Here is a 12970-nt window from a genome sequence, read left to right as displayed (position 1 = left end):
GAATTGGCGTTTTGGTATCGATAGATGCGGACTTTTTTAAAACTCGTTGAAAAAATATTTAGCATAGCAGGTGTTTTCATTTATATTTAAATTTTATTTCGAATTACCTTTTAAGTAGTACTTTCCTTTTTAATATGGTCTTATGTATATGTGTGAGTTTCTATGGATTTTGCATGGCCAAGCGACAAGAAACGAAAGAGTTAAAAATTAAAATGGTTTTTGTTGTATTTTTAAAGAGCAATTACAATTACAGTTTTTTCTCATTATTATTACTTTTATATTTATAAAATTAATAAGAAATATATATTGATGAGGGGGAGGGAGAGGACAAAAATAACTTAAAAAAGACATTTTTACCATATACTATAGTTTTCCTTTCTCTTGTGATTGGTTGGGGTTTTCTTTTACTCGTTTTTTGCTTTTAAACATCCAATAATTATGTATAAGAATTTAAATTAAATTATAGCGTTTTTTATATGCTGCTTGAAAGGTTATGTTTTTGCAATTCAATAAACAATTCAGTTTCTTGTTTGGAAATACGGCCAGGTGGAGCCCATTAGATAATGCGAAGATCTGCTGCTCTTGTTGTTGGTGTTTTTGCCGCTGCTGTTTTTTGTGATAATTCCTTCTGATGTCGATTTCCACCGGTTACCTTCTGTTTGATGTTCTTGAGCCGCTTGTGGTTTTGATGCTGGTTTACTGCTTCGGCTTGTTTGAAATCAGAGTTAGTTTTATTCATATTGTTGCTTTAGTTGTAGTATGTTTAATTAGCGATTAGCGTTCTTCAATTGGTTAGACAGCCAGTCGAGTCCCTCGTAGAGCCCATCGCCACTGGTTGCACACGTCGCCTGGATGTACCAGTTGCGATTTCTGAGTGAGTGCAAGCCGAGCTTGTCGGTGATTTCGGCCGCGTTCATTGCATTTGGCAGATCCTACAATTATTTAATAGAAAAGTGCTGTGCATTAGCAGTATTACAATTTAAGGGCAACTCCAATTAAAAAATTTAACCAAGAGCAAATGCCAATAAAGGTCATACTTATGACGGAACGTACCTGTTTGTTGGCGAATATTAGTAAAACAGCATCCCTCAGCTCGTCCTCCGCCAGCATGCGCATCAACTCCTCTCTCGCCTCCCCGATACGCTCTCTGTCGTTGCTGTCTACGACGAAGATAAGACCCTGAAAGAAACCAGATGCCAAAATTACTGAAATGGCGGTCCCTCGGGTCGACAAACTCAAGGATCTCTAATAAAACATCAGTCCCGTCTTGAAACAAAATAAACTTTGAATAATCACAGCATGATTCATTACAAGTTGTTAACATCATCTAGGATCGCCTGGAATCTGGGTTTCAGTTGAAATCACACTTACTTGTGTATTCTGGAAGTAGTGCCTCCACAGGGGACGAATTTTATCTTGGCCGCCCACATCCCACACCGTAAAGCTAATATTCTTGTATTCTACAGTCTCCACATTGAAACCTATGAAAAACAATAGGAAAATATTAGACACGGAAAAGAGGCATTTAAAAGGGGCTCTAGAAACTCACCAATGGTAGGTATCGTTGTAACAATTTCGCCTAGTTTGAGTTTGTACAGAATTGTGGTTTTACCAGCGGCATCCAAACCGACCATCAATATTCTCATTTCCTTTTTGCCGAAGAGGCCTTTAAACAGGTTCGCGAACACATTTCCCATGACTGCTGTTTGTCTTTCTGATGCTCTGAATTAGTCGTAGGAAGTTGGGTCTCTGGTTGGTCTTCTCGCTGCTTGCTGGCTGGAATTATGACAAGTTCAAATCCGAGTTGCAATACCGATCAGAATATGCAAACTGCGGACTTGTGTGCTTAAACTGGAGGAATCTGCAAAGAGACCGATCGAACCGAGAATTATTTTCGGAAATTATTTGTGGCAAGCCAGAAGATTTCGGACCGGCCTGCACGACGGTGGAAGCAATGGTTCTGTGATGTTGTTTACGGCTTTGTTTTACCCGATCGCTTTGACGTGTTGAGTCATAACAATAAACCGGAAGAGGCTAAGCGAATCGCTAACAAAATTTCGCTTCGTTTTTTTTAAATAAAGCTGTTTTTTTTGGAAGTGTGTCAGTCCCAAGAAAGTTGTTTATATAATTAATTGCTCACTTATTAATAACGCTAAAAGAAGGATGTATAGAAACTCAGTTGTGTGGCTCTCTGGCGGTTGCCGCTGATAAGATATCGATTTGTAGTAGAGAACGATGACGGTGCTCTGTGGCCTCCCTCCCAACTTCTACCACCACTTTCACACTTTACCCAGCGTTTTCAAGAAACGTGCGGTTTGAAATGTGTGTAAATGATAAGGCCTGTGGCCAGGTAATGTGCAGTTTTTAGCAAAGTTAGTGGGGCGGAGGGGGTGATTTCCAAACTCTTCGGTGAGTCATCGCTGCCATCTAGCAGCCTGGAATATGCAAACCAATTGTTTTAATCGTGGAACCCAGGATGTATGCCCGTTTAGCCCCCGCACACACAAAAATCAAAGCGTTGCCAACGAAACATACGGTAATATTTACAACTTTGAAGTAGCTTTAAAACCCATCTAAAAGTTTACTAAAATCTCGAGAGGTTTTGGTGCCATCCCCGATAATGCGCAAATAAAAACGCCCTACGCTCTGGAGAAGATGTTAATGCCAGCCAGCTGACGATAGTTGGGCTGGAAGAAACCGAAATCGAAAACTACACGTAGCAGCTTTTAATTTTAAGCTGTGGGAAGCGGGGCGAACCCACTAACACACCGACAATCAGCTCACACACACACACACACACACACGCAGGAGCCAGGGTTGCCAACTGCGGCAAGCCCTGCCCGATGCCTCTTATTCAAGCTCCAAACGGAGCACAAGTCGACGACGTCACACTGCTATGATGACCACTCTTCAAGCCTGGCCAGGTACGCTACCTTCTCGATAAAGCCCTTTTTTGATTCGGATCGGGCAAATTTGAACCTTATACGTGGTTAAATGCGTCTGTGTGTGTGACGTACGCTTTTTTCTTCTAGGTTGGTGAAATGCGACGGCGCCGTCCCTTGTTTTCTCGAAAAGAACAACTTCTCGTTCCGAATTCCAGGAAAATCGATCAACTATAATGTGATTTGTTTAGGATCGCATTACACGTTTATTTACCGCTTAATCAGGCTTCTTTCGTGGATTTTTCTTTGATTGAATTTTCTCTGCTGCCAAACACACCACACACCGAATTGCGAAGAGAAAGATAATGGGAAGAAATTTATCGATAGCATACTCGTCGATAGGCGATGAACACAAGGCACTGTTTTAAGTGGACCGAACTCGAGAAATGCTCAGCTACAATATATTTATTATGTCCAATTTCAGGCACATTAGTTATTGTTGTTGTAAAGGGATATCCACTTCTTCCTAATCCTCAAATGCAATAAACAAAGGGCCAACGATAAATTCGACCGCCTTCCAATACTATTACTTCCACTACTCCCCACAGCTGCAATCGCTGCGTCAGTAGTCTATAACCCACACCAATACGAACACACCGACATCCTGAACATTTGCGGAAGTTCTTAAATACAGCAATGGTATTACTTCATTTTCATACAACCTCTGATTTCGACTGAAAACAAATACGCACCAACTACTTGAATCAAATGCACTCGTATTGGAGCGGAAATTTAAAAACTTCAGCTTGGAAATGTCTAAAATCACAGAGCAAAATAAAACTCGACCGAGAATACACTTGCCGTTGAAAAACTGCAAACTCACCAACCAAAACGTTGCCGATAGAGATGAGCGCAGCGCAGTGCTCGTCGGGCCATGTGCTAGAGAGGAATGGCAATAGTGTACAGTGTCGTGGTGAAAACACGGGGAAATGCTGCCACGTCTCCTCTCCACCACCTCCGGCAGAGTTCCCATCGCTTTGAAATAATCGAAAAGTATTCCTACACCAAATCGAAATCGATAACGTTTACTAACCAGGTGATTTTAACAGGCTTAAAAGACATTCAGATCCACTGTACTTATGTTTTATCCGAAATCTCCGTTTTTGGGTAGTCCCCTGCTGGAGGGCGAGATCCTGAAAGTGAATGTAGGTAAGGCACTCAAAAGGTGCGCACATCGGTTAACTTGTTAGCCAACACTGGCATTCAAATATGTTAAACTGTTGATTCCCTCATTTGTCAAGACGGCTGCACTTGCTCCACTGCTGGAATGGCTGTGCCTGACACCAAAAGTCACCACGTACCGGGTCAACATTCACCGCACTTCCGTTGAAGCCTTCCGTGAGAAGTTGGAGCATAAACTCGAGGCTCGCTACGGCCAGAAATCTCCAAAGATTTATGGGTTGCCGAACCTGCCCGAGATGTTGTGCATTGAACCTCTAGTCACACAGTTGCCAGAGGCCTCTGCCGATCCCTCGCTCAAGGAGATCATAGTAGACACCAGTTGCGGAGCCGCCCTGCTGCGAGGTGCTCACATATACGCCCCCGGCGTCCTCGCCATGGAATCCAACACTCAGCTCCAGGAATCGGTCAGCGTTTACGCCGATCTAAGTGGAAAATGCAAGCGCGGTTCGGTAACCCGCTATGAAAGTCCCGAGAAGATCTTCCTGGGCACGGGCAAGGTATTGATGCAGCGATACCAGTTGTTCAACGACTCCCACGAACCAGCTACTGGAGTTGCCGTGGAAATGCAGTCCAACGTCAGCGGAGTGCCCTCGCTGGGAGATCTGAGCAACAAAGACGCATTGCTTCAGAACCTACCCTCCATTGTGTGCGTGCGCGTCCTCGCTCCGCAGCCCGGCGAACGCGTCCTGGACATGTGCGCTGCCCCCGGAAACAAGACGAGCCACATAGCCGAGCTAATGGGCGACCAAGGGTCCGTGGTGGCTCTGGACAACTCCAAAAGTCGCGTGCGCAGCATGCTCCCCAAATTGGAGCACTACAAGAGCATTACGGCTCATGTGTTTGATTCCACTAAGGCAGTGGCCGCTGCTCACAATGAAACAGTCACTGGTCCTCCCTTTCCCAGCGCCAGCTTCGACCGCATCCTGCTGGACGCCCCCTGCAGTGGCCTGGGCAACCGACCACTGCTGTCGTGCAGCGTAAAGCAGGTCAAAGTTCTGCAATCCTATCCCAACATTCAGCGTCGGCTTTTTGGGCAGGCAGTGCAGCTCCTGCGCCCCGGAGGCATTCTCGTATACAGCACGTGCACCGTCACCGAGGCGGAGTGCGAGTGCATAGTGGCCTGGGCGCTGAGAAAGTTTCCCAATTTACACCTGTTGGATGCCACGCCCCGCTGGGGCGGTCCAGGATTCCAGCTTCCCGATTTGGATGCAAACAAGTCGAGGCTGTTGCAGCGCTTTGGACCTAGCGGTGCTAGTGCAGACACGGTGGGATTCTTCATTGCCAAGTTTCAGAAAGATTGATGAATTCATAAAATTTCACTGAAATGTTTTGTTTATTGTGCTCCTTATTTCGTAGTTTTTCTTTCTTGTTGCTCTTTATTTAAGCTAATTAGCGGAAATACGGATTGAGCTTCGGTTGCTGAAGTAATAAAACAAAAATGACAAATTCTACGTTTACATTAGCATTCAAAGAGTCCGAGATTTTATACGTTCGTAATGTATTAACGAGCTGATCTGTTTTAGTTTTCTAGGTTAAAATTACTTAAATAATTTACAATTGGTATCTATCGTAAGTTTACTTACATCTAAGCCTGCTTTTGTATTTTAATTCAGAATTTGCAGATTTTGGGATACAAATTCTACGACATAAAGTTACTAAAGTCTTGTCTTTAATTTCTAAGAGTTGTAAATTAAAAGGCAGTCCATTGTTTTTCGTAATCTTTGATGGGGGTAAACAAAATGATCGAAAACAACCAAAACTATTGATTGCGCAATATATGGACATACCTCAAATGTTTTTGTATAGGCGGAGATAAAGCCTTCCCGCGATAAAATAATGTTATAGTTTATGTATTCGCATAATTTATTTTGTCGTCCTTTGCAGCCTTTCCTGACGCAATATTAAGTTTGGCCAAAGGAACAGCTTGTAATCTACAATTCCCGGCATGCTTTTAAAATATAATAGTCTTAAAACCACTGGCAGTCGCGGCCCCTGTGGTGTACAGTGTGGGAATGGCTAGGGCTTAACGGAACTGAAGGTGGGAGAAACCTAGCAACGACAGGTCTTTTCAATATTATCGGCTTATGGTCTACGCCTAAATCTATGTTTGAAGACTATTAACATGATTTTACGTCGGGATGTTGAGCGTCTTGAACTGTTCTTCGTGCATCTCAGTCATCATGAAGGTGCCATCCTGTAGCAATAAAACGACGCGACGAGTACCTCCTAATCAGAAAAAATACGATATTTATAGACTCAATTTTAAAACGTCTATCATCACAACTTACCCGGTGAAGGCAAATCTGCCTGAACCACCTCGGCCGGGATCTGGGCTTCCGTGCCATCGCTATCGGAAGTCGTGATATGGATCTGGGCCGTGGGCGGTGTTCCGGTGCCTGCGGCCGATGCTTCTGCTTGTTGAAGCACCTGATGTTGCGCCAGTTCTTCCTCTGTCATAGACACCAGAATCTGCTCGCCATCCGCCGAAGCTGCTGCGACTCCATGCGCCTCAACCTGCTCTCCTGCTTGAACGGCCTCGGCCACTGCGTGGTCAAGAGAGAGAACATCCTGGTCTTCTCCCTCGGCGGCAGCCACGTAAGCGAACTGCTGCTCTCCATCCGGACCCTGGGTAACAAGTATGGTTTGACCCTCCGCATTTTTTCCCGCCACCTGGTAGACAGTGCCGTCCTCGCCCCGAACCAACAAAGCAGAGCCGTCCTCGTTGGTAAGAACTTGTTGATCGCTGCCCAGAAGCGCCTGTGCCGCGGCCTCCAACTGCTCGCGCTGTTGTTCCTGCTGCTGCTCCTGCTCCATTTGCAACTGGGTTTCCTCCTGGCCGATAAGCTTGCCGGTGATCGGACACAACTGAGCCTGGTGCTGCTGCACTTCCTCCTCTAACTCTATTTGCAGGGGGGTTGGTTGGAGCGTCGGCTTTGGAGCTATCCTTTGCCGGCCAGGAATCATTTTCTGCATCTGGGATGACTGTTGTTGAGCCTGCACGTGTCGCTGCTGCCGGGCTTGAGTAGCGCGCTGGGCCATAAGCTCTTCCCGGGTGACCACTTTGCGCGTAACTTTCAAATCACCCGATTTCGAAAGTTGCAAAATCTTCTGCTCTGGCGTCACTACCTTACCGCCCTGCGAAGACGGCGCAAGTTGGCGTTGCTGCGGCGTTCCGACACCAGCGCGTGCTAGGACTCGACCGCCCGGGTGAGCCCGGCCGGGCGTCTGTTGCTGGTTCTGCCGCGCCAGTGGTGTGCCGCCCATCGCAGGTCGACGCTGAATTGCTGTTGTTGTGGGGCCCTGACCGGGGGTGCGCAGCACCTGTTGTCGTTGACCCACGGTGATGGGGGAGTTGGCGCCAGAGTGTGCAGGTCGGGCCACGGGCAGTCGCTTGGCTACGCCTGCACCAATGGGCGCGGAACTGACCTTCTGTGGTGGCGCGGCGGCAGGCGAAACGGGAGAAGGTGCTTCAGAACTTTCAACCCGAAAGACACCTCTCGCGCTGCTGGACATCTCAGAGCGCGCGAGATACCGAACGGGACACTCTGGTTTCTCTTTTTTCTGAAATGGAGTATGAAGATAGCAAGTAAATTAACGCTGCAAAGAAGTGCAATTTTCACTATTTACCAGGTGCAAAGTGTTCGGCATTTCGGGTTTGCGAAACATCCCCGAGCTGGTGCTGTCCTCCGTGTAAATAATCTCACCCATCTTCTGCTCCGTTACGGACACGGTGGAGTTGCCATTGATTTTAGTCTGCTGCTTTTCCGTGGGCTGAACCCGTGGCTTATTCAACTGCACGGAGCTTCCTCCGTTTTTTAGACGCTTTACGGTGTGCGACGGCAGGTCCTCTTCGAGGTCCTCAAGGTCCATAGAGTCGTTCAGCCCGCTCCCCTCGAGACTGGAGTCTGTGTGGTTAAGCTTGCGTTTGACCGGACCCGACGATGGTGGCCATTCTTGCTCCGTAGCAGATTCATCCTCGTTAGCCGAGGAGGGCGAGGAAGAACCATCCCCGCCGCCAGTCTCATTGACCCACTGTTTAAACGAGTCCATGGCCTTGGTTTTGGAAGTGCGTGAGGGTCGAGAAGATGGCGATACTTGTGAAGGCGCCGGGACCGGACTAAGTGGGGCAACAGTATCCGTCTTCGAGGACGACCCGGTCGGCTGCATGCGTTTTAGTGCGTCCAGGCCCTTCTCTCTTGTGAGCTTCTGTCGCGCCAATTGTTTCTCAAACATCTGCAGGAAGTAGGGAACTCGCTCGAGATTGGCCATCACCTCCCAGGTGTTTTCATGGTGCGAGCGGTCTACCCACTTTACCAAATACTCGTGGGTTTTTCTGCGCGGGTTGAACCGCTTGGCCACTATTTTTTCCACTGGTTCTTCGGTGCGCTGCTCTGTTTTGGCATCGATCCGAACGGCTATGCGGTTGTTGGGCTTGACTGTTCCGGCGGCGGCCACTGAGGGAAGCGTTGGCGTGCCTGGCTTGGACTTGGGTCTCTCGTTTTCCGTGTCTTTCAGCTGATTGGCCAAGGTGGGAAGCTTACCGGCCGGGGATTCTGGCAATATAAGTGCAAAGTTTAATAACTAATTTTACATTTTTTCTGTTTTTTTTTTAATTACTTCTGGTAGGGGAGACGCTCGTATTGTTGTTGCTGTTGGACGTATTGTTATTGTTCGGATTCACAACCGTCTTGGTAATGCGCACCGGCATGTCCTGAAGCTGTCCATGGGCAATCTTGCCGAAGGACTGTATGGTCTTTCCAGCCACGATCCAAGGCTCCCGGACGCTGTCTTCTAGCTTCACCCAGTGCTGGTACAGGGCCCATGAGCTCCCCGAGTTGGTGTCCTTGCGCGTGTGCAGCTGCGTAGCCTTCCACAGAGTGAACGCCCAGATGGTGGGTTTAGTGTCAAGCGACTCCTTCAGGTTCGCGTTCTCTTTCTCACAGGCATCCTCTTTGTGGCCCTGAAACTCTTCCACGAAGTGGTAGGCCCTCAGGCATCGTCCGCACACGAGAACGTCCATGTTTGCCAATTCCTCCTGGGCAGCTGCAGGGCACAGATAAAGTTGAACATTTGCACAGTTTGCCAATCTTCCTCGGCCACTCACCTCTGATAATGTTTGCGTGTTTGCCAATTTCCGTGGGTGCGATCTCCTGTGCCAACATTATTCACGACCCCAGCGCCCAAGCCTCTGTGAAATACATTTAAAATACTTTACTTGTAATGCAAGTATTGTTCAATTTTTTTATTATTGCTTGGCTTTCAATCCACCCAACAGGCGAAGAAAAAGTACAGTGCCGTGGTGTGTTTGCGTAAACTTGGACCGGGTGGCAACGCAACTTGTCCCTGTCTGCGGTGTGTGCCCGGTATGGTGGGTTTGACCATCCACACATCTGCAATGGGCAAAATGAAGCGGCGCTTTGAGCAACAAAAAATAACACTGCATAACATTGTTAAACCAGTTAAGCGCCAAAAAAAAAATACAAAGTAATTAGATGAAGCTTGTAATAAATCACAAATTTTGTACACGTTTATTTTTTGCAAAATTTTTAAGATATTTAGTTTAAAACTTTTTGATAAAAACTGATTTAATACAAAAGAAAACTAACAAGGCGGATGGATCCTACCCTTTAGCATACAATAATCATAATGATAAATTATACTTCAAATAACCTATACAATTTCATGTTGCCCGCTAAAATCTTTCATACAAGGAACACGGCTTTCCCACAATAGTCATAACAACGGTTTGGCTGCTTCACTTCAGTACACACCTTCATAAACAATTTCGTTTGCAAAATAAAACTAAATACAGTTTTTTAACGGTAATGGTATTTTTAATTTAACTGATTCCCGATTTTCAACACGCGCAGCACCGCTGCTGTTCACAATTGTACGCGCGAACTCTGAATGCCAAATACAGAATTGGTTCGGCTAAACGAAAAATGTCCACTGATGATTTTGTTCCGGATAGACAGACCTTTGTATGCGCTTCTGTGTTGTAAGTGCACTTTGCGAAATTTAATGAAGAGTGCAATGGTGCGAAAAATGTAAAGTTAATTTTACTTGTGCAATTATTAAATTTAATTTCTTATATCAAATATATTTTATTTAAATTTGTGCTTTCCTGCACGTCCGATGCTCTAAATGCCCAGACAACGAGTGTAGCGCTCTTTTCCGTTCGCCCGCGAAGCGGTGCACTTGGTAAGCCAATCACGTAGTGTGGTGAAATTTTTCAACGATGTGGTATCTTTGTGCGCTGTGTAATAATACAAATGATAATATTTTAAATTCTTATTTTTAAATTATTAATTTTAAATTCTTATTATTAGTTGAAGTTGTAAAAATTATTTATTGGTGGGCAATGCTCAGTCCCCACTCAGTGTGGCAACCCAGCGCATTGTATTATTCTTGGTGCGGTGTGTACACACTGTTTCATTTGCCGGCACATTTCGGTGCGTTTGTTTTATTTGTTTAATTTGTTTGCTAGTTGTGGCACAAGACTGCAAGCATGGCCGACGACGAGCAGGAGGACCAGAAGGAATACCGCTGGGAAACGGGCTACGAAAAGACATGGTGAGGAGTGCGAGAGATATCAGCCCCAACTTTCTATCACTTTCGGTCTTTTTCAGGGAAGCAATAAAGGATGACGACGACGGCTTGCTGGATGGGGCCATTGCGGAGATCATCCAGAAGGCCAAGCGCCAGCGGCAGGCGCAAAAGACCAAGCAGAACCGCCTGGGAATGATGCGTCACCTGTTTCTCGTGCTGGACTGCTCCGAATCCATGAGCGTTCCGGATCTGAAGCCCACGAGATTGCGCTGCACCGTCAAGTTGCTGGAGCTGTTCATTGAGGAGTTCTTCGACCAAAACCCAATCAGCCAGCTGGGAATCATAGCGTTAAAAGGCGAAGCGGGCTGAGAAGGTGACCGAGCTCACCGGTACCTCGCGCGTCCACCTCAAGGCGCTAGAAAGGTAGGTTCTGGTAAATTACATGATTCCCGACATCCATCATATTCTTTTATTTTTAAGCCTGGCGAACGTGTCTCTGACCAGCGAGCCCTCGCTACAGAACGGACTGGATCTAGCCCTGAAAACACTGAAGGTGGTGCCAACGCATGCCTCTCGCGAGATCGTCATAATAATGGGCTCGCTCACTACCTGCGATCCTGTCGACATTAACATCACCATAGACGAGCTGAAAAAGGAAGGCATACGGTGCTCGGTCATTTCCCTGTCGGCGGAAATTCACGTGGCTCGCTACCTTACCCAGCAGACTATGGGCACCTTCGGGGCTGTTCTGGATGACGCCCATTTCCGGGACCAGCTGATGTCCCAGGTGGATCCGCCGCCTGCCGCCAAGACGCAGCACAACTCCCTCATTCGCATGGGCTTCCCGCACACCAAGAGCGAAGTGGAGGGCAAGGACGCGCCGCTTTCCATGTGCATGTGTCACATAGAGAACCTTGAGGAGCCCAGTGAACTGTGCACCACTGGTCACCACTGTCCACAGTGCAACAGCAAGTACTGCGAGCTGCCCGTGGAGTGCCAGTCCTGCGGCCTGACCCTGGTATCGGCGCCGCACCTTGCCCGATCATACCACCACCTGTTTCCGGTTCCCAACTTCGAGGAACTGCCATTCGATGCGATGCCGGCTTCCTCGACCGACCTTGGCGGCGGTGTCAAGGAGTGCTACGCCTGCGCTAAAGCCCTTGGGCAGGTCGCCGACAAGGTTGTCTTCAGGTGCGGGTTCTGCAAGCAGTTCTTCTGCGTCGACTGCGACATTTTCATCCACGAGACCCTACACGCCTGTGTCGGATGCAACACCATTCCGGGCGTGGATGGCCTGGTCTACCAGCAGAGCGCCAAGTCCGATCAGGAGGATGCACACCCGGGAACCTCCAAGCAACGCGGCCAGTTTGGCATGTAACTGACTTTCCGTAGATAGATTTCCAAAACTCTAACTACGCACTCAGGCAAAAACCAATACAGTTCAATTCGTACCGGTGTTCGTGAGTTGTATCAATTAAGATCTGGTGTTATGCTTAATAATTGTGAAGGTGAGCGTGGCATTATTATGGCCGTTGTGTTGCCGCAGTCAACCCCTCTCATTTTAATAGCAAATTGCTTGTTCGCTGGTTCTCCGTGCCTTTCCATGCCAACTTGGCGGACTTTTGTCTAGAGCCCGCTTGAGTTCATTGTCAGCGTTTGCCGCATTCGGTTGGGTTTCGTTTCGGTTCGATCCCAAAGCTTTCGGCATCCACAGGTGTTCTTGCTGCCACGACTGGCTGGAATAAAGTTAAATCCGCGTTGTTGTGTGAATTTTACAGAGCCAGCCCCGAGAGATCACTTCGGTATTGAGGAGGACTGTTGTGGAGTAGAGGTACTGTTCTATGACACCCATAAAGAATTTATAAAGATCAATGAGTCTGCTTCAAACTAGTGTTGAACTAGTTTGAGCCCATCTAAACCGCGACAGCTATCGATTAGTTTATTACATGTTAAACATTTAAGTGAGGAGTTATACTGTTTCATGATGGCATTAAAACTAGCTATATTTGTATACCCCTACAGAGGGTATTATAATTTCAACCAGAAGCTTGCAACGCAGTGAAGGAGACATTTTCGACCCAATAAAGTATATATGTATATTCTTCATCAGCATCACTGGAGAGTCGATTTAGCCATGTCCGTCTGATTGCAATCCTTCCGTTTCAACGCAAAAGTTGTATTTCTTTTGTAGGTATTATATAAGTCGGAACGACCCGTAAAGCTCTCATAGAACAATCAAAAAAATAAATTTAAAAAAATTATAGCTGGTGTTTTTTAATTGGTATAGTGTTTGGTTA

General features: G+C 46.8%; 4 protein-coding genes across 11 annotated transcripts; 2 read left to right on the top strand and 2 right to left on the bottom strand.

The window, feature by feature from the left end:
- Positions 1-200: 200 nt before the first annotated feature.
- LOC128260232 (ADP-ribosylation factor 1) lies at positions 201-3892 on the bottom strand. 5 transcript variants are annotated; one of them, XM_052993055.1, is made up of 5 exons: positions 3766-3892; positions 1550-1861; positions 1372-1481; positions 1054-1179; positions 201-932 (listed from the first exon to the last, which is right to left on the bottom strand). In XM_052993055.1, the coding sequence occupies exons 2-5, from the start codon at positions 1695-1697 to the stop codon at positions 768-770; spliced, it is 549 nt and encodes a 182-aa protein (XP_052849015.1). In that variant the 5' UTR covers positions 1698-1861; positions 3766-3892; the 3' UTR covers positions 201-767. The 5 variants fall into 5 exon arrangements, with proteins under 5 accessions (XP_052849015.1, XP_052849012.1, XP_052849011.1 ...); XM_052993052.1 differs by having other exon boundaries at positions 3635-3775; XM_052993051.1 differs by lacking the exon at positions 3766-3892 and adding an exon at positions 3157-3313.
- LOC128260227 (tRNA (cytosine(72)-C(5))-methyltransferase NSUN6) lies at positions 3799-5575 on the top strand. Of its 2 annotated transcripts, XM_052993041.1 has the most exons (3): positions 3799-3935; positions 3992-4087; positions 4184-5575. In XM_052993041.1, the coding sequence occupies exons 2-3, from the start codon at positions 4022-4024 to the stop codon at positions 5423-5425; spliced, it is 1308 nt and encodes a 435-aa protein (XP_052849001.1). In that variant the 5' UTR covers positions 3799-3935; positions 3992-4021; the 3' UTR covers positions 5426-5575. The 2 variants fall into 2 exon arrangements, with proteins under 2 accessions (XP_052849001.1, XP_052849002.1); XM_052993042.1 differs by lacking the exon at positions 3799-3935 and having other exon boundaries at positions 3983-4091.
- LOC128260223 (uncharacterized) lies at positions 5439-10100 on the bottom strand. 3 transcript variants are annotated; one of them, XM_052993033.1, is made up of 6 exons: positions 9896-10100; positions 9229-9514; positions 8742-9167; positions 7752-8677; positions 6413-7685; positions 5439-6350 (listed from the first exon to the last, which is right to left on the bottom strand). In XM_052993033.1, exons 2-6 carry the CDS (start codon positions 9284-9286, stop codon positions 6253-6255), a joined length of 2781 nt encoding a protein of 926 aa, XP_052848993.1. In that variant the 5' UTR covers positions 9287-9514; positions 9896-10100; the 3' UTR covers positions 5439-6252. The 3 variants fall into 3 exon arrangements, with proteins under 3 accessions (XP_052848993.1, XP_052848994.1, XP_052848992.1); XM_052993034.1 differs by having other exon boundaries at positions 9229-9333; XM_052993032.1 differs by having other exon boundaries at positions 9229-9312; positions 9896-10099.
- Positions 10101-10546: 446 nt separating this feature from the next.
- LOC128260228 (general transcription factor IIH subunit 2) lies at positions 10547-12132 on the top strand. Its single transcript, XM_052993043.1, is given in 4 exon segments — positions 10547-10697; positions 10754-11024; positions 11026-11096; positions 11154-12132. Coding segments are annotated over 4 exon segments (1305 nt in total). The 5' UTR covers positions 10547-10632; the 3' UTR covers positions 12052-12132.
- Positions 12133-12970: the final 838 nt, after the last annotated feature.

This window comes from Drosophila gunungcola, assembly GCF_025200985.1.
Source record: "Drosophila gunungcola strain Sukarami chromosome 3L unlocalized genomic scaffold, Dgunungcola_SK_2 000031F, whole genome shotgun sequence".
Lineage (NCBI taxonomy): Eukaryota > Metazoa > Arthropoda > Insecta > Diptera > Drosophilidae > Drosophila > Drosophila gunungcola.
The sequence above is the reverse complement of the archived record's forward strand: the minus strand, read 5'-3'. Positions and strand labels throughout refer to the sequence as shown.